Consider the following 21,088-nt stretch of genomic DNA (forward strand, 5'->3'; position numbering starts at 1 on the left):
AGAGAGACCGAACCTGCTGGAAGGCTGGAAAGTTGAGAAGATCCAAGAGATCTACTTGGAGGCGTTGAAGGCTTACGTCGACAACAGACGCAGGCCGAAGTCCGGCACGATCTTCGCGAAGCTTCTGTCGGTGTTGACCGAACTGCGGACCCTCGGCAACCAGAACAGCGAGATGTGCTTCAGTTTGAAGTTCAAGAACAAAAAGCTGCCAGTTTTCCTCGCTGAGATCTGGGACGTGACACCCTAGTTCCCCCGTAGCCGATCCTCGTCGGCTAACACCGTTGTTGTTTCATCGCGAGTCCGCGCAGCGTCCGGAGTGATGAAGCTGACAGAGCACAGCGTCATCGACAGACGTGGAACGTGGACGTGGAGAACCTCCTGTACTAGTGCACCACCATGCCACTGCCTGAGTAATAGACCGCCGGCGTCTTTGAGTAGCACCGGATCGTTCAGAATTCGCTTCTCACCTTCTCTACGCTCTGCACCGGCCTTGTGAGGGCTGCAGGAGAGCTAATTTCGGCAGTGCTAGTTGGAGCTAGATGCGGAGGATGATACATAATAGAAAAAGTCAGAAAGAAGAAGGCAGTGGCGAGGCACCCAGGCTGTGATATGTAGAGACAGTACAGAGACTGTAATAAGGAGCTACCTACAGTTATGTTATTACTATATCCTCTACCTGGCTACCCCCGGAATCGATATGTAAATGTATAATGTGTAATTGTAATAAGGTAAAGAAGCGGGCGCGTTGTAAGAGCAACCAAGCGAGTACGAGTGTAACCAGAGGAGCTAAGAGACAAGAATGTGAGAGAGAGAGTGTGTGTGTTAATTGTATGCGTGTGCAATTTTCGGCTGAGAATGTGACTGATCACTACGAGATAATCACGATGATAAACGATTGATGATAGAATACAATCGCACTCCTTGTATTTTCGTGCGAGCAAATAAGGGTAGAGAGAGAGAGCGAGAGAGAGAGAGAGAGACGAGGTAGGCCCCGGCCGGCTGTTGAGCAGCGACCTGGCCCGGCCAACACACGAATCGAGTGCGATGTAACGAAGAAACAAAAATAATGATGATGATGATGATGAAAAATAATAACAAACCATACGATTATACATAATGATACCATAGAGTCTATATCACAACACATAGCATAATAATATATTGCTAGCATGTACATTGTTTATACGTGGAAAGAGAAGTTCGAAGAGAGAGAGTGGTGGTTGAAAAGTTGATCGTTGAGTGATGATGGTGGAAACAATCTTTTCCGCGACGAATAGGTATATATTCAGAAGACGAGGCTTGGCATTTGCGCGCGTCCGGGTTTTCTTTTTCGTGAACTGACAAGGCAAAGGGAAAGGAAAGGAAGGAAGAGAGAATTAAAAAATGCGTAGTAGCAATGTAGGACGTTAAGTAAAGTAAAAGTAAGCGAGGCTAGTTGGTAGTAGGTCGTAGTAAGTCAGTGAAGCTAGGCTAGGTGACCGAGTTCAAGTGCAAAGCCTTGTGCCTTCAGCAGCGGACATCGGCTCACCGACAAAACGAAAATATGAAATTTAACCGTCCGTTTTAATTTTTTAATAAAAAAAGATGAAAAAATCAACAAAATCAAGCAAAATATTAAGTAAATCTTGTGCAAACGTGGGAGAGAAAGTTAGAGTGAGAGAGTCAAGAGCGAAAGAGAGGGAGTGACTGAGATGGGATAATTAAATTGCGTTTAGACGGAGAGAAAGGTTCAAGAGAGAGAGAGAGAGAAAGATCAGCATGTAAGAGTGAGGGGAGTAAATGAACAAAAACATTGAAGAGAAAAGGGTAAGAGCTGATTTCGCGAGAAACTGACAGAAACTGGAAAAAAGGATCTTTTTAAAGGAGAAACATGGAACAGGGTCGCGCCAGATCAGCTGAAGACGGAATTTGGTTTAAGGGGGTGACGATACGCTTCGACACGTTGGGTCTACAACAGCCTAGCCAGACCCTGGGACATACAATGCTAGCATAAAAACACACTATGATCGCTGAAGGAGGCTGGATGAAGTAGCACTGAGAATAATCTCTATCGGAGGACATTCAGCTGGCTCATACTCGAACCGAGAGTGACAGACACACGTACACACCACGTACACGCGCGCACGCACTTGGTTTCACAGGAGAATCGGTAAATTTGAAAAGACACAGCGCATGCACACAGACACCAATGTGAGCCACATTGTACACTAAGATTCTCAATGTTGTAACACTGTAACTCTATGCTATTAACTGATCGTACGCAGTTGTAATTTCGTAGTAAGTTAAATGAGCAAACCAAAAAGAAAAAAAAAGCGAAAAAAAAGATAAATAACGTGCGTGCAAAATTTTGTCGAGTCTAGAAGAAAAGAAGACTACAGGTGATCGAACTTGACAGGCGATTTACGTTTGGCGACGAATATCTGGATAAAAGGATGACGAGAAAAATGAGACTGGATATGTATAGAAGGACACGAGGAAGACTTACTAGTACATCGTCTAGAGCAAAAATAGAAACATCTTAGAGACACAGTGTTTTACTATTATACAATTATACGTTGAACGATGCGAAAAATACAAGTGGCACGTTACTATATTGAGGTAATATCGTTTTTCTCCGATCTGGTCGATTTGGGGTTCGAGGAGAGTTTCATGTTCGATACTCGGGACTAGTTACGTGACCTAATAATCACCACCAATCGTCACGTCCATTAGGTTACGACATCCTCGTTGCCTCAGATCGAACTGACACGGACAGGGACAATCGACGCGTCCCATCGAGTCTACGATGAAAGATCTACAAATTAATGCCGTAAGGCATACACTGCCACACCGCAGAACAGCGTGGAGAGAACCTAGTGTTGGCTAAATGCGAGACAGAGCTATTTGAAGCTGAGAAAAAAAGATATCCAAACCATCGTCACCATCGCCCATCAATGTGTTTGTTGCTTCTACATTGAAGTAATTCGCATTGTTCTTCAAAATCAATGAGATGACACCTTTAGGAACTCGGTCAATGACTCAGACCATTGCTGTGAGCCAAATTTGGATATTTGATTGGATCTGAATATGACCAATTGGTTACCAAATTTGGGAACAAAAGGATCACCGTTTATCGGTATAATTGGATGAAGAAATCTTTAGAACAAGTGGCTCCAGCAATGAGTAGAGGCTGAGGGGCCTTGTATAGAAACACCAGACACATTTGCACACACCTATACACCGCATTTGTTGTATCACGAAAAAACACCAAGTGGTTTTAGACATCGCCGTTTTTGCTATTAAGTGAGAATGTGATGGGAATAGAAGGATTTTCTTGAAGTACGATGACATTGCCTATTGTATACATCTGTATAGTAGCTAACAGTCATTGACTCGTGGTAACAAGCGTGTTTGACAATCCACGGGTCGATGATGAATTAACACGTTCGTTTGGACTCTAGAGTCCTTACAGAGTTAACATTTAAGCGTACTGCGACAGCTTGTAAAATCTACTCCCTTCTGATTATCAGTGGAGATTCTGCAAAGATCTTTCACCGAGTTAAATCGCCATTGCTGAAGACTTGTAAAGTCGTTCTCTCATACCTAAGTGTCGTATGTATGTAGACTGACGTTTAGTCGAGAATTGGGATCAACTTCGGTTAGAATGATCAAGCTTTGACCAGACTACGTTACTTGTTTCTTGCTATGAGCTTTCGTTGGTTTAGGTTCTGCTATTGTTAGAGTTATATTACGCGTTATACGTTGCCATTTATAGAACCTTGCTCGTTATAGTTTGTTTTTAACCTGTTAATTGAGGATTTTTTGTATATAATGTCTTTATCTAATCTTCTATTTTGATTTTCTTTTTTTTTTTTTTTTGCTATGTATGGTCTTCAATTATATATCTCTGAAAATTTTTAAAAATATAATTCGGTATCTTTGTAAAAATAGTATGTTTATTCAGAATCGTGGTTTGGGTTACATTTATACCTTTAATCTTCCAGCTTTAAAAGACTTGATGAACAGGTTAATGGAACATACTTAACTACCAACCGTAGCTCAAGAATTTTTCAGACTCTTCTTTCATGGAACTTGATTGCTTTCAACAGAGAAAGCAAAGAAAGTATCCTAACAGATGATACTGTTAAAATTTCAGAGCTTGACCATTCACAATCGGAGACAACGATTGCCCTTTGGACTCCTGGTTCAATACCAAAGCGAAAATCGTGCAATAAATGAAATCTGTGGTGATCAGTTTGCTAGATGGGAGAACGGCATGGCGGAAATTAGATTCTCAGAATGGAGATCCCTGTACCTTGGAGCGCAGAAAAATCGTCACGGACCGTCGACGGCAGGTCGTCATCGACACTCTTTCGTTTGTAGCGTCTAGAGTCACCCTCGAATCCCCGAGGGTCTTCCCCGTTGCGCGAAGAGTCTTCGCCATGATTCCCAGCACTGCGCTTGTGAAGTTTGCGCGGCAACCGTCAGATGGCAGCGTTGAGATATGAATCTCGCCTTAGGCGACGTTTTCTCTCAGCCGGACGTGTTTGACGTAAAAAGATCGGGCGGGAATCAAGGTGAACCGCATCCTTCGGCGAATCAGAAACCGGTCACACGTTACTCCGTGTGTAAGTGTGAGCTGAGAAGTGAAAAGAGAGAAAGATAGAATAAAAGAGTCAGAATGCAAGGGAGTATGAGTGGAGGGGCGACGAGCGAAGAAGAGAGGACACACACAGGTACGCACACATACAGAGCGACACAACCGTGCACATAAACGCATACACTCACACACACACACAAACAGAACAATTTGAACGAAAGAAAAACTAGATGCAATTCTACGATCACTGCCAAGGGCGTTAACCGTCGACGTCGATTTCTCATTGTCTGAATGTGTCGTAGTTGTCGTTTTTCTCGAACGCTGCTGCAAAATGATTCAACAAAGTAGTCATGACAGAGTGGAGAAAAATTGGTGGATTAAGAACAAAGGGAAGACACACTACTACTACCACGCGCGTCATTTGGCGACATCTAGAGATATTATAAGCGATTAACGAAAACGAGATAATGAAAAATGCAAAAAATATATATGTATATATTACGTTACATACATCTATATATTATATAGCGCGTTCGCTCGAGTTTTCTGACGATGTACGAGCGAACGATTTGTTCATGATACTGCCAAGCGTAGACTCGAGTTTCTGTGTTTTTTAAGGGACAAACTATAATACTCCTTTTAAATGTGTCGAGCCACACTTATACTCCACACCAGCACGTATGCGCGCGCACACGGCACACATACACAGACACACATACACCCTACACTAGAAAGATTACACACGCTGATTATGTACCATATGTATGCGCATCGTGCCGCAATCTCTCTTGTCTGTCTGTTTATCCAACCGAGCACCCTGATCTGTCCGTTTCTCCTCCTAGGTGTCCCTTTTGCCTGTCCCTACACATATGTAGATGTTTGTAGAATATTCCTGATTCTGGATCGTAATCACTGGTGACTGATAGAAGGAACTAGTTGAAAAATTATGTCAAGGTTTTATTTGATTATTCATTGGAAATCATTGTAATTTGAATAATGGACTTTTCAAATTAGGAAAATAATTGGTAATAATGGCTATAGTGTAGCAATTAGTAATTAGTAAAGCAATCATGCACTGGGTTTTTTAAAAATATGCAATTTTGCTGAGTAGCAGAAGTAGGTAGGTTTATTGTATGGTAATATTGGCATTGACTTTTAATTTTTCACAGATTTTTTTAATAACGTTAGTGCATATTAATAAGGAGAATGTTCCTTAAGAAAGTCTTAAAATCTGTGCAATGGAAAGTAGGCAATGTGAAACATGTGCAATCTAAGAATCTGCAGAATCTAAAAATTGTTAAATCTAGATTATATTGTGAAAGTCTAGAAATTTATAAATCTATGAAGTCTGCCAAATCTGAAAAATTGAAAAATATATAAATAACAGTTTCATGGACCACTTTTGTTAGAAGAACAAAACAAAGGAACAGTGGAGGATAATTACAATCTGTATTATCTTCCTAACCATAATCTTCACTTATCAGAGAAATTGAAGTTCTAGTAAGAAAGCGCCCAGCGTGTCCTGTCCTTCAAACCTCTACCATGAACATCACGTGTTCAGTTGGAGGCAATCAGTCACCATGAATTCGTAACTTGATACTTGTACGTGAGATGTGAAACGACTCTGCACAGTCCATGTTCGTAATTAGCTGACAGACGGTTGAGATACGGTATTTTCTTATTGGAGGCAACGTTCGGCCCTGCGAGAGAAAGCGAGAGTATGAGTGTAAGAGAGCGAGAACGAGAGTGTAAGAGTGCCACAGTGAGGAAGGTTCTTGTTATTAATCGCGAAACGGAGAGAGAGAGAGAGAGTCGTTCTAATTTATTGGAAGCTGTAGAAAAACGATGAGAAATGAAGAAACGGAGGAAGCTTATAAGCTGAAGATTATTATAAATAAAGTTAAATGATTATACTTTGTTATGGTAGTTTGATGCATTATTTTTCTGGGTTTTATGATAACGTCGACGGCAACGATATTCTCCGCCATCTTTTTTTTCTGTTCTCATCCGTGGAATAATACGATTTATATTGTACATAATTGTTATTTGTAAAACGAGAGAATGTGAAAGAGGCAGAGAGAAATGTAAGGAGCCCTGAGAATTTTTATCGAAATTTATTGCCTTCGTTTTTCACCCCTTCTGGAATTTTTGACTAACCCTTTTTGGACCAATTTCACGAGAAATGAAAATTTCATTAAAAGGTTCTGGTATTGTTTTGAAAATCATAGCGTAGAAATTCTTTGTGAAATTGATCCTCGTATCATTTACTAACAAATCGAAATCTGGGATTTTTCGTATTATACGAAACATGCTTTCCTGCAATTTAAGAAATTTGCTCAATCAAAAAAAAAAAAAAAAAAAAAAGAAAACTAGCGAAAGCTAATTCCTAAGAAAGATCTGACATTTATTTGAAGAGAATTTATTTATGACGTAAAATTCGTGCTCGAAATTCGAGAAGGAAAACAAGTGTGGCGGTAAAACGGCAATAAGTCAGTGTTGTATAAGAACTTCATATAAGATCACTATAACAAAGTATATGCACTATCGTTTCTAACAAACGACTATAACTGCAACCATAAACGACTAACAAAATTTTCGGGGCTGCCACTACTAACACCAAAACGTACAAAAATTTTCATCACACGTATCGACTATCAACCATTGCTGTCAACAAACCACTCAACAATTGATTTATTATAATTTATTATAAAGAAACAAGAAAAGAAAAGTGGAATAACATCGCTGCTAGGCATATACGAAGAACAGCATAGTGATGGTGAAACGTGTCGAAAATGGTTGAGAACAGGATTAGAAAAATGACGCGATACGGTGGAAAAATAACTGTGTATAGTACTGATGATCGTACAAACTGTTGGAAAATATTTTAAAACGAGTACCGTCATTGTTTGTCACTGTAGGACCTGCCCTCGTCGGATGTGCACCCGGTCGACTTACTACTACTACTACTACTACTACTACTACTACTACTACTACTACTACTGCTACTACTACTACTACTGCTACTACTACTACTACTACTACTACTACTACTACTATTACTACTATTTATTACTATTATTGCTCCTGTTACCGCTGTTATTATTATTATTATTATTATTATTAACACTTAACACTAACATTTGTATTTGTATCACAGAGAATGCACGCGGATACACACATACACAAAGGAAGAACGCGTACACATACAAAGAAAACAAACACGTACGATCGATCGATCGCGAAAAGGTATAGTTGTCGTTGGATGATATGGTTGTCCCGATTTAAAATTTTACCTTCGAGTTTTGCGGATGAAAATACATATATCTGCGCGATGGAACTATTAAAACGCGGTTGGTGAAATTGAAGTAAAATTAAGTACGGTCGATATAATTTATAGTTGGTCTCTAATCGACAATAGTTAGCACTCGGAGTTGTTTCAAGTTTAATATTAGGCCGCAGCTAGCCATTTTTGATTGGAGTAACGTATCTGGAATAAGTATGATTGAGAAAATGTACAACTATAGTTAATCACTAATTATAGTTACTAGGCTCTAAATCGAGAGCGGAATATAGTTGAGCGCATATAATTCGATTTAAGTGATAAATTTTTGAAATTGGTTTATCGAGAAGATACGTAACTATAGTTAATAGTTAACTATATTCACTAAATTCAATTATGTATGTTTAACCATAATCCACACCCGAGATGCAGCTTTCTGACAATAGTTAATATTTAACTATTTTTAGACAGCTGTATCTCGGGTGTGAATTATGGTTAAACATACATAATTGAATTTAGTGCGAAATTTTCTATCTGGAATAAGAGACTTAGCAAAATGTGCAACTATATTTAACTATAGTTACTTGACCCCAAGAGGAGTGTGAACTATAGTTGGGCGCGTGTAATTCGATTTAAGAGAAAATTTTCTGGAATAAGCGATTTATTGAAAAGACACGTAACTGTAGTTAACTGTTAACTATAATTACGGTGCTCTAAATCGGATGCAAAGTATAGTTGAGCGCATATAATTCGATCTAACAGGAAATTCTCTGCGTAGTCGGATCATAATTTCATTATATAGATGGAATCGGATTATATAGATGCAAGTATAGTCGTTTCCTCGTAGTTCGAACATTTCTATCAACTATACTAATCGTTATTGTTCGTGTGTATGTGATATTTTTACCGTCGAGAGACGTTTGCGATCGGTTAACGTTTGATTTCGAACCGCGTAATCGATATTCGACGATGATTAACTATAGTTAAGAACTATACCAACGACTATATATACCATCGATCATCGTCAGCCTTGAAAAAGTATAAAATATTTCATCGTCGAGAACCGAAACGGATTTCGCGACTTTTGAAGCAAGTATATGCTGCCACTACCAACTATATTACAAATTTTACGACAACTATACTAGCTTTTACAAAATTGAGCTACGAGCACATGCGTTTTTTCTTAGCTTGTAAATTCGTCTCTTGACTCGAATCTACGTTTTACTAGTCGTAAGAGAAAAAAAAAATTTTTAGTCCTCTCAACTATATAACTGTATCAACTCGAACTCGATCGATCGTGCTTCACATGATGTTCAAAGCTGCGTGCGCTTGTTCGATAAAAAAAACATACGAAGAGCAAATCTCAAGCGCGTCTCGTATCTTCTACTAGCAACTATGTAACGATAATTACTATACATACTAATCGTAACGTAACGAAATTATTGTTAAACCGAGGATTCGGGGTGAGATGGTAAAAATTAAGTCGAGAGCAAGGATGGATACGTAGGATTTTGGCTATCCAATTTTTTATCATTTTTCTATTGTTTTTTTTTCTTTTTCACTTATTATTTTCCTTTTTAAGTAGGTGTAAGCGCGTGCATCGAAAAGAAACGCGAGAAAACGGAAGCCGTGGCCTGTTAGACACTCGACTGTGTCGGCCATATTGGATTGCGAGACTTTAACGAATTGGTGCTTTGGAATGTATTAGACTGAAAAAAATTATTGTTGTACGTTTTAGTAGAAAACGATAAAAAAAAACAAATCGCATACTAACGAAGAAATCGAAAAGAACAAACTTGACAGGAGTTCTTTTGCTCCGTATTCGATTAATAATTAGTGAAATATTATTTCTATTTGGAGCGTTTTATATATATACAATATATTATATATTTGCTAGGTTGCACACAGACAAACACAAACATGCTTACACACACACACACACACACACACACACACACACACACACACACACACACAAACACACATTTACATGGTATTTTGCGTACAGTGATGGGAATCAAATCGCCTTTGTGATCGGACAATTGTTTGTAAGAAAGCTAATTTAAGAGGTTATCGATAACATGATGTCGCTGACACAGGCGCCATTTTAAAATGGCGGACATCTTCATATCGGTAAAAGAGGGATAAAAGTAAAAATTAAATTAAAATTAATGATCGAATTTGCAGGGGCACTCTGCGTAAACATTTGTGATTCTAGTAGGTTAGATTTGTTAAATTCGATTGTATTTCGAAATTCTTTTTAGAGACGTATTCGCGTTGAAGGAAAACATTTCTCGTGGCGTTGTTCCTCATTTTCGACGCTCGAAGCGTTCCCGCGGTACGTTCGAACGATTTGCGCGGGAACTTTCGAATTTGCTCAGAGTCGACGGTTTCTTAATCTCGAAATTTTCGTGTTTTCGGCTGTAGGAATTTTTTTAATGGGACACCCGAGCCAAGAAAAGATTATGTACATAAAAAGAAAGAAAGATTTCGGTAAACGAGTGTCCTTGAAAATTGTTTGAGGTTAGGACCGCCGATTCGTGCAAAACTTTTCCGCATCGTTGCAATTTTTTAGCGTTATTCGTGGAACGTGATAGCAATTACAAAATTATTAATTAACCTTCAACGGTCCACTGGTAAAATTTTAGTAGGCGAATTTCCGATTAGTCGAATTTTTATCGAGTTACGAATTTGTTCGTTTGTGACTAAAGAAAAGAGAGCTGTAAAAGAGGGAAAAATCATTTTCGAGGCGGATATGTTCGCGTTGCGATTCCCAACACTAACCTCACACGTGTGTATACAACATATAAACGCGCGCACGCGCGCGCGCGAAATTAACAAAAATGGCAAGCGATACTTTGTATGTACAACAATTAGTAGTTCTGTTCGAACGGAACTGAGCGTGGACGAGTGTATGTATGCGTGTATGCGTGTGTAGAGAGAGTGGTTGAGATTGCATGATAGGAGAGAAAGGGACTCGGCGTGCACTCCGCCCAGAATGAGCGGGAGGAAAAAGAAAAACAACGTGGAAGATGAAATATAATGGAAAAACTACTTCGTCGCGCAGGTGCAGGGAGATTTTTTGTGAATTGGCAATGCGGCGGTGCGGTTCGTCTTAATGCGCCCGTGTGCGTTTAATAGAAGTTACATGACGTAGATATTTGATAGGCATGCGCGAACAACGTCCCAGTCTGTCTGATTTCGAAAATTTTCAAATTTCGGAGAATTAGAAATCAGAGACTTAAAAGATTTGAAAGAAATACGTCAAGACTAAATTCCTTAGATACATTATAGGTAATGGAATTACAGAATAATTGCGTATGGTATTTTATGCAATATAGAAAATGTTTGAAACTGTGAGGAAATTTGTAACTTTCATATACTTGCAAAACCGAGAACCACAAATTTAAAAAATTGTAGAATTGAAAAATTGCAAATTCATTAAAATTGTGAAGATGCAAAATTATGAAGTTACAACATTTCAAAAATTGCCAAGCAATTCTGTAATTTCGTGACATTGCTTTTGAAAATCCTGGGATTGATAACTGAAATTACCTATAAAAGGAGTTGCAACTATACATGGACTGTGGCGCCAGGAAACCTCTTCGAATATCCGAAAAATCTAACGCCCAAGATTTCTAAAAATACAAGAAAAAGAAATAAGGTTAAGAGATAAAAATTCTTCGAGAGAAGAATAATTTTCCAGGAACTAATTCGGATATTCTTAACGGAGCTGTATTCCGCCATGTTCGCGCCTGTCTAGTAATTTACGCGTTCTCCGCAATGGACATGGTGGAGCCACATGTACATCAACAATATTATATTCTAACGATTACTAATTAAATAATGTACAATAATTTTAACGATTGCTAAATGATGATGAATAACGATGATAATGATGACGATGAAGTCTTTAAGCATATAATACAGTGTTGCACGATGAAAATGATGGAAAAAAAACATATGAAAGATAGTAAATGAAAAGAATGAGAGTGAATGAAGAGTGAGAGGCGACGAGGAAACGCGAATCCTGAATGTATAGTTACAAAAAACGAGCGACAGATGTTGAAGACGAAACCGGACGGGAGGAGCTACGAGATAATGTATCTGTCTTTTAAAAATCGATGTGTATTTTTTGCGAGGAAACGAGGCGAGAAATATATTGAAGAAAGAACCGAAGACCGTTGTTGCCAGTTTGTGTTCCACGGGGCTGACTCCTTTTTCGAGTTAGTTGGTATCCCTGACGTTTAAATTTCTTAATAATTCGAAAAATTATCCGAAGAAACTAAAAAGATTTATGGAAATTCATTTTAGTTTTTGTAGAACTCTTAGCTTCTTTTTTATTTAAGGTTTAGAAGTATAGTGCAATTTTAACTTTATTTTTGAGTATTCTCCGAAACTACTATAGGATTACAAAATTATTAAGATTGTCTTTTTGCGAAGAAATTGTTTGATTTTGCTTCTTGATTTCTAGGAAACCAAAAGGAAATTTGTTACTGTTTTATTTGAGATAAGTTATTTTAAAGGAACGAAATAAATGCCACTAGATCAACTCAAATAAACTTCCATCTTTTAAACGATAGTTAATATCGAAAGTGCCCCCTAAGCAATGATTCGAGAAAGAATGGCTGAGAACCACTGGCAACGCGCGGTTGCCAAGTTGCGCCGCGCGAACAACGCTGTTATCAAGTAAGTGCGATAATTCTGTCGGTTTCTTTAAAAAATAAGTAACAATCGTATAACAGAGAAATATAAAAGTATTCAATCGCGAAATTAGAAAAGGAAATTACTCGAGGTTCGTTGCAATTTACAAAATACCAAAAGGTTTAAATAAAGAAAGTAAAAAAACACCTTCCGAAAATAATTTTGGAATCATTCGGATATAAACCGGTGTCGATAACAACTCTGTCACAGTGGTGTTCTATCACAATTCAATCGTCAGAATTTTTGCACTTGCCCAAGATTTAAGAATAGAAAGAATCCAGAATTTTATGAAGAAAACTTTGAAGATCTCAGAAGATCTCCGTTTTATTCTGAACTCGAAGTGTCCCAAAACGAACGACTAAATGGAAAACAGCTTTTATTCAAAGAGGTATGTAGTTAGCTACGTATATACAAAAATTACGAGTCAATGTTTTTGGGACGTTTTCGAATTCTATATAGTAGGAATTAAAAACGTGCAATTACGTCACGTTATACGTGTAAGAACAAACTTTTCTTGCGATGTTTAATGAAAAGCACGCAAGTTCGATCTTCGAGTGGTACAAAGTTCGAGTGCACCGATTTTTTGAGAAAATGAAAAATTTTGTTTAAGGTTTGCTTGTTTCATAAATTTCATTTATTATATGCAATACTGTGAGAGTCATAACGAACGAGGAGAATGTCCCTCTTTATTTCTGCTTTTGAAGAAAATCTGCCATCTTTTCTGAAACGTTAATTTTTTCAACTTGGATTTGAAAAATACACAATTTGACAACAATCTCCAAATCCAATAAAACGCAAATCTTAAATTTCTTTAAGAAATAAATCTCGAAAGATTTTAAAGAAACTTCAATAAAAGGAGTTCAAGTTTTAAAAAGATGGAACTTTGAAAGGAAGCCTTTCGTCAGTTTTGACCAAGAACACAGTAATTTTACAAAATCGTCCCGGAAGAGCGATTTCAAAACGAACGTGCCCCACATCCAGTACAACAATAGAGAACAGAGATAAGGAAAGAGGGCGCTGCATGATTTCCACGTTGAATTCTAACCTAAAAAACTGCACCAACAACAAAGTCTATTGAATCGTTAAAGTATATTTATTTTTCCTGGAAAAGGAAAGATCCAAGAAACGTTCAAAGTTTATTTTAATAACAGAGAAAAAGCGCTAGAGAAAAGAAGACGAAGCTATTTATTTTTCTTACACAGTATTGCAAAGCCTTTTCATGGGGGAAAGAGAAATGATGGGGGGAGCGTTACATATGGCGGACGACGAGGGGCAACAATTTTGTAATCGATGATTTCTCAGACGATTGGCGATACAAAGTGGCGAATGGCGATAGAAATGCGTTTATTATGTAAGAATAAGAAGGCAGGAATAAACATAAACGTAGAATGCGTGGTGTGCGAGTGAGAAGGAGAGAGACAGAGAAAATCACAGAAGCCATACAGTTCAAAGAGAGTGCATTGTGTACATATAAAAGAAGCAGGGACGAAGAATCGCGAGACGAGCCGTGAAATACAGAGGGTAACCGAACGACACCTTTGTAAATTAGCTTTGTACATTGTATCCCCACCTCCCTTGTTTCTTTGTTTCATTGTTGCTGCATAAACCATGGAGGATGTCTGCTCACGTTGAATCTCTTATACAGGGTGATGCAAAAATCTTTATACATAGGAAACATTTTTCTGACAGTGAAAATTATAAAGAAGAGAATGTTCGATATACAAATCAATACAAATAGAAAAATTATAATAGTAATATCGTGCGTGTGGAGACCTTTGCGTCACATTGTATACTTCGTATTTAACTCACATTCGTCCCTCATTTTCCTAAAATAATATTTTTAATTAATTTATTGGTGTCAACTTCGGTTGAGATAAATAGTTACAAATTGGAAAATTCTATTACTGCAAAAATGGAATTTTTGAAAATTGACACCATGTTAATTTGACAGAAATAATAGAAATAAAATTCCTTGATCAGAAATGAAAAGAACATAGTTTTCGTAAATTGACACAAGGGACGAATGGATGTTAACAATTTCCATTTAAGCAAAAAACTCGCAGGCAGAGGCATAAGTAAAAATGAATATTCTTTTGAATAGAAAGAAAACAAAAAAGAAATAGTTCATCTAATTTCAAAGTCTTAATAAAATTATTTCTCCGATAGTTTCTTTAGAGGTTATATTCTACTGAGACGCCATGTTTGCTGGCCATCTTAATTTTCTCATATTACTCACATCCGTAGCGTTTAAAGATATATTAAATATGGACAGAAAAAAGATATGAGAAGTAGACGAAGAACTAAAATTGCTGGCAATTTCAAGGATTTTATCAATCGTAAATATATTTTATTACTTGTACATTTCCGTGAAATGACAAATCGAAATACGAATACGAAACAGGACGACGGATTTACTTTGGTACTTATTTCGCGAAAGATAAAAAATAAAAGTATCGTCTATTGTCGACGGTTTCCATCTCGTGACTCTGTTATGTATATAAATATACATATTGCATATATACATACATACATACGTACATACATGTATATAAACATATATATTTTTCTGGGGTAAAGAGGGAGAAAGAGAAAAAAAGAAAATGGAGAAAAAAGAATAATAACTGCAAAGACGTATCCGACCTCGTGGACGCAATAAAAAAATTTCACTATAAATCGATTATGCATGGGCATCAGGGTGTAGATTAATAGGAGAAAGCGAGAGAGAAAAATGTAAAGAGATGACTATTTTTTTGAGAGAAACATTATAATAGTGGAAAACGAGAGCTTCAACGGGAAGCAAATTGGGAATTTCAATTTACTCCTTTAATTTCTAATGTTTATTTAACAAATTATTCTGCCTGTGAGTTGAAATCAAATTCGAGAAAGCTTGAAGGAAAAACAATTTTTCATGAATTATATATGTTCCCTGATTGAACAATGAATTGTTTTGCACTAATTACACGTATATTCATAATTGCAACATATAGAACTATATATGATTCGTGAAGTTAATAATGGCGCGAAATTTGAGTACTAATTTCATTGAAATTTTAAATTTCGATAGAGATATTGAAATAAACTCAACAAATACCAAAAGAGGCACGAAATTTTCGCTAAAACAACGCGTGGGATAAATTACAGCGCCGAAGTTAAATTTCTTTCAACAGAAAATGTATTTTCGCTTCAATATATCCGAACGAAAAAGTCTTTCTTGAATTAAATAATAACGATGGTTTGAAAATGAATGTAAAGGAGAGAAAACGTGTACATATCTCCTCCAGGTATAATCGTTATACGAAAAAGAAGGAAAATAAAGAAATCACCCGTTGCATGTACATAGACCGGAAGACCGCAGGTAGCCATATTGTTATTCGCGATTAATTGGATGACTCGATCGAGTCGACTGATGTTCTTTCTCTTCTTTACTTTCTCTCACTGAACACACACTGGGCGTTCAAATAATTCCGAAAATATTAGAAAATTGGAAAATATTCTTTCACATTTTGTATATTAATTTATTTCTCTTCCGAATAATTCTTAATTTTAAATATATTATATATACATATATTCGAATGAAGTTCGAAAATTATATATATATATATATAGATATAATATATTTCCTCGTGTAAAATATAGAATTTAGAAATTGTATTTTCATTGTTATTAATTCATTATTTTGATCGGTACCGATTCACTACTACAAATACCGATATTTTCTTTTTCTTGCTGTATCTAGCAAACAACAGTGTGCTAGGAATAATTTCTCTCCTTTTCCTTATTATTAATTAAATTATATTATATGTACAGATCTGTAATTTGGATTAAAGAATTCTTGTAAATTGAGAGAAGTAGCAAATGATAGAAAAGCGACATCTACGGTGAGCGTCGCGAGTCTGACCGGAAGTGAGAGAAAGAGAAAGAGGGAGAGCCCTCTGTCTGTTGTATATTATTTTTATTTCCACCTTTTTTACATGAAACAAAGCGAGATCGGTATTGACCGTGCTATGTATGGATGATATGTTCCAATATAGAATAAATCTTTCAACAAATACTCGGTTATTATTAAATTCCTCTCATTTTGTGAATTTTAGTAACAGAGACAATACGTATAGGAATCTTAGTCGATTATTAAATTTCTTTGTTTGATTAAAAGGCGGAATTTACTAGTTTTCAGTATTATATCTGACCTGCAGTAATTAGAACGAGGAATTTGAAGAAAAGTGGTGGGGATGATCGAGAATGATCGAGAAACTTCGCACGCTACCAATTTCATCGAAGTCTTCGCCGGAGATGGATGACCTTGGAAGAAGTATCTGGATATTTTCCAGATATTAAGTGGTGAGTAAATTATTTATATATTTTATTCATCGTATTATTATCTAATTTTTGCTCTATTTCATTACAGATATGTAGCTCTATGTTATTTTGCTCATGGTAGAAATGATTAATTTTTATTATCATATTAGCAGCTTGTTTTCACCATTATTTTGAAGATGACACAGTTAGATATTATCACTCAATTTATATTTGTATTATATATAATAATACTCTACTTACAAATTTAATTTAACTTGGTTTTGTAGGGTATATTGTTAATAATTATTTTTTCATACTTTCTTTTACAGAAATGCACAGAGCAATTCCATTGGAAGTAACATCGAATTTTCATCGATCCTAACACGCGTAAACTAAAAAATTGCAAATATGCGAAATTTCAATGAATTATTTAAGTTACATTGATTGTTAATTCATTAGTTATTTAAGGGTACTTTGTACACTGCGGTACAATTAAGCATATTCTATGTTACTGAAGCTTCAAATATAGAAAGCTGTACATTCGTTGTGTAAATTGTATGTATATTGATAAAAAGATTTCAGTAAATCAGCAATAAATTGAAAAATCTATTTTATTCATTTAGAAAGCTATTCCAAATCAAGCTTATGTTCCACTGGTGCAATTTTCTGTGCCATCTTTTCACAAGTTATGCTCTCCTAATACAAAATTCTGCTTTTGTTCTAAAACTTTTGTCCAAACTGACACGACTGTGGAAAACAAATTCCATTAGTGGAACATAATGATTTTTTGTGGCCATTTTTTGTATTTGCAATTGTATTCGTATTTGTTTATTTATAATTTATAATGTATCAGGATACAGAATACACAGGAAATGGGTTTTAGGATAACGGATAGTTTTACTTGTTTTTTTTTTTTATTTTATTTTGGTTTTTACAATTTGTCCTGAAGGACATTTGGTAAAGTGTTATATCTCATTGGTAAATAAAAAAATAAAATAAAATAAATATAGCATGTGGGTGGCTACCCCCAGCGGGGTGCCAGCTTCGTGTTTTCTAAGTTATATCTTTTATGAAGTTTTACCTGTAATGTAAATTATGGGGAATGGTGTGGAAACAGAATATGGAATATACAGGAGGATATGCAGTATGGTTCAATAAATATTGCACATAGGATGTGGGAAAAAACACGTGGAAATGTGCTATAGAATGGAAGATATGGGAAAGTGGTATTAGATGTTGGGTACAGGATATACAGTATGTTAGTAATGCAGCATGAATGAAATATTATAAAAGATAGGAAGAGAAAATCATTGGATTTATTTCCTACCTGATGTTCCTGCTGATGAATCAAAATTCCAGCAAGATTGCAGGGAAGAGAGAAGTGGAAGGTACTATAATATATTTTAGTTACCTTTGGTTCTACCAAACGATGATCTTCATGGCATAATGCAAGTAAGGATGCTGTTATATTTAGAATTTTTACATTTTATTCCCACACTACCCAAATGCAAATTTTCATAGATTTCTGTACAACTAAATTTTTAAAATACTTGAAATTATAACAAGCTTGATTCTCCAATAACTGTGGGAAATATTAATTAATAGACTGCAAACGTCTATGTATTTATAAGAAATTTAACTACTCAGAAACGTTTAGGATGCACATAGCATGAATAAAGAAACATACAAAACATCTGAAGCCATAACATTCAAGTTAGATGAATCTCTGTCTGGATCCTGCACTATGTAAATTTACATAAATATTCATAGTATAATGATTATCAATCAGCAGCAGTACAAAGCTCTGCCAGAAGCAATGATCGTTCCTTCAAACTTTGTTTCTAAAATTTCAACAATTTCGACCGAAGGTAAAGAGAAGGGAATTAAACGTATGACATCTATTTCACCTTGCTTTGCTCTTTAATTTGATCGAAAAGTTTATTAGACTCGTCCACGACGAGATAAATCACACATAAAGGATTACATACACGATTAAAACGTATCTTCTATATACACAGCTTTTACTCATGAAAATTTTAGCCTGACACACGGTGGTCAGATTCATTTCACCCTCGATGACTTCTGTTTAACTGGCACATTCTTTCATACACACGCATGCACACAATGTACTATCAAGTATAGCCCTCTTGCTGTGCTAGAAGACTCACACACAGTGAACCACGACGAAATAAAACTCTATAGTCTTTTGTGGTCCCATCGTGGTTACCAATCAATACGACGATTATAGTCTCTTCGGAGCACCAGGCACCACAATTCCCAATTATGGACTCCCTTTGACCATTTTTCTTCTTTCGAAAACTCCGACATTACCTGTAATTGTTGTACAAAATAATATAAATGTAAATAGATGTAGCAGACGTATTAAAGATAAATATTAGTAACACAAAGTATTTTAATTCGGTAATATGTTGAATTAAAGAAGCAATCCTATTATAAACTTGTTCATTAAAATAAATTCTTTTAGTTACGATATTTTGATTGCAAATTGTCTTGTGCATCGAAACAGATTTTAATAGCGTGCAGCATTTCTTGATATTTAAATCTCAAAATCACAAGGATTCTAAGATAGGGAAGAACTCACCAAACGTTGCATTTTTTAGTCGGATTCATCGGTGAGCCTGGAGGACAATTATAGGCCCTGGCAAAGTCTTCGCTATTGGACAAAGGTCCCAAAACTCTTATAGGACCCGGTGAATGAACGCTGCTTCGTATCTTCGTCAAGGCATCCTCTGGTCTCATGGACCCACACCATATTTGTGCATAGTTCAAGAAGAACAGTTGATCGTGAGTGAGATTCACACCAGGAAGCATCGGTTCTTCCCCGTGTATCGACACCCACTTCTTATACGCCTGAATCACAATAAAAAAAAAATATAGGATTCGTTCAACGATTTTAAACTGTATTAAGAAAATATTGATTCTATTAAAAAAATTCTAATTTCATTAAGAGGATACTGATTTTAAAAAAACATGCGACTCTATATTTCATATAGCAAAAATAAATATATTTTCAGTTTGCAGTAGAAATTGTAGAATAATTGGAAAATTGAATATTTCTATTTCTTTATCTTTTCTACTATTCTATATACTATAAGAATAATGGGCATTTTATTTCCTGTTTCAAAGATGAGTAATATGAGAAAAAAAGAAGAAGAAATATGAAACAGAAGAAAAGAAAATATGATAGAAACTGCAACAAATATATGCGATAAAGTAAGTTACCCTGAATGACTGTTTGAGTCCTCCATTGTCAGCGATATTCTCTCCCTGAGTCATCCTCCCATTGATATACAGATCAACTTCCTGCAGCTTGTATTTAGAGTACTGATCCACAATGCACTGGGCTCTTTCTCTGAAAGCTTTCACAGTGGCGTTGTTCCACCACTGCATCATGTTTCCATCTTTGTCAAACTGACGCCCTTTGTCGTCAAAACCATGAGTAATTTCATGGCCGATTACCACTCCTATTCCACCATAGTTCAATGATTTTGGAAAGTGCTGAGAGTAGAACAGTGGCTGAAGAATACCAGCTGGAAAGACTGAAACGAGAAACATTGTTGCTAGTTTAATTAGAACACTCGAAATTTATTTATGTGATTTAAATCTTATTGTCTAAAGAATACTACGTTCTAGAAATAAATTATGAATTATTATTGGAACAGTTACTTTGATCAAGATTTAATACTATACTATTGACTTTATGCTATGTTAATACAACTTTAACATTTGTGAAGTATATTTTAATTAAATTCTAAATAATTTCAAGCGATATTATATAAATAAATTGTGAAATATTTAATTTTAATAATAACCCTCACTTTGGGGTTCATACTGTTGATACTTGACAATGTTATTTAAGAACTTTTCTTCAATTAACATCGATAGGTATAAGAAAATGAATACGAAGAATATTTCTTCTTCTGTGAATAAAGGATAAATTTACCAATGTCATTTTTATTGGGATTGTAGAAGGCATTCACGACGGCTGGCTCTGTAGACCATTTGTCTTTATCAACTGGCTTCCGTAGTTTCTCTAGATTATGATAAGCGTCATATTTCAGCACAGCCAGTACGTTCTCAAGGAAATGATTCTCGGTAATGTTCAACTGTAACGTGAAAGATAAGAAACAGATCGTACGTATAAAATGAAATATCATCAGTTTCATTGGAAATTCCATTTCTTCTTCTATGCATATTTACGAAGAGAT

General features: G+C 36.0%; 2 protein-coding genes across 6 annotated transcripts in view; one reads left to right on the forward strand and one right to left on the reverse strand.

The window, feature by feature from the left end:
- Positions 1-16,614, forward strand: part of LOC132914751 (ecdysone receptor) — a 206,482-nt gene extending 189,868 nt beyond the window's left edge. For all 4 annotated transcript variants that reach the window (XM_060974115.1, XM_060974114.1, XM_060974116.1 and 1 more), the window contains one exon: positions 3-16,614. In XM_060974115.1, coding sequence (XP_060830098.1) covers positions 3-247 — 245 coding nt within the window. In that variant the 3' untranslated portion in view covers positions 248-16,614. The remainder of the gene's footprint in view (positions 1-2) is intronic.
- The window catches only part of LOC132914750 (neprilysin-1-like), a 140,305-nt gene that overhangs the window by 106,109 nt on the left and 13,108 nt on the right, over positions 1-21,088 (reverse strand). The window contains exons 11-14 of one of the 2 annotated variants that reach the window (XM_060974112.1): positions 20,824-20,986; positions 20,103-20,419; positions 19,462-19,730; positions 18,757-19,190 (exon numbers count right to left, since the gene is read on the reverse strand). In XM_060974112.1, coding sequence (XP_060830095.1) covers positions 19,187-19,190; positions 19,462-19,730; positions 20,103-20,419; positions 20,824-20,986 — 753 coding nt within the window. In that variant the 3' untranslated portion in view covers positions 18,757-19,186. Of the gene's footprint in view, positions 1-18,756; positions 19,191-19,461; positions 19,731-20,102; positions 20,420-20,823; positions 20,987-21,088 lie in introns of those variants that run through there. The other variant, XM_060974113.1, reaches the window with a different exon arrangement.

This window comes from Bombus pascuorum, chromosome 15 (genome assembly GCF_905332965.1).
Source record: "Bombus pascuorum chromosome 15, iyBomPasc1.1, whole genome shotgun sequence".
Classification (NCBI taxonomy): domain Eukaryota; kingdom Metazoa; phylum Arthropoda; class Insecta; order Hymenoptera; family Apidae; genus Bombus; species Bombus pascuorum.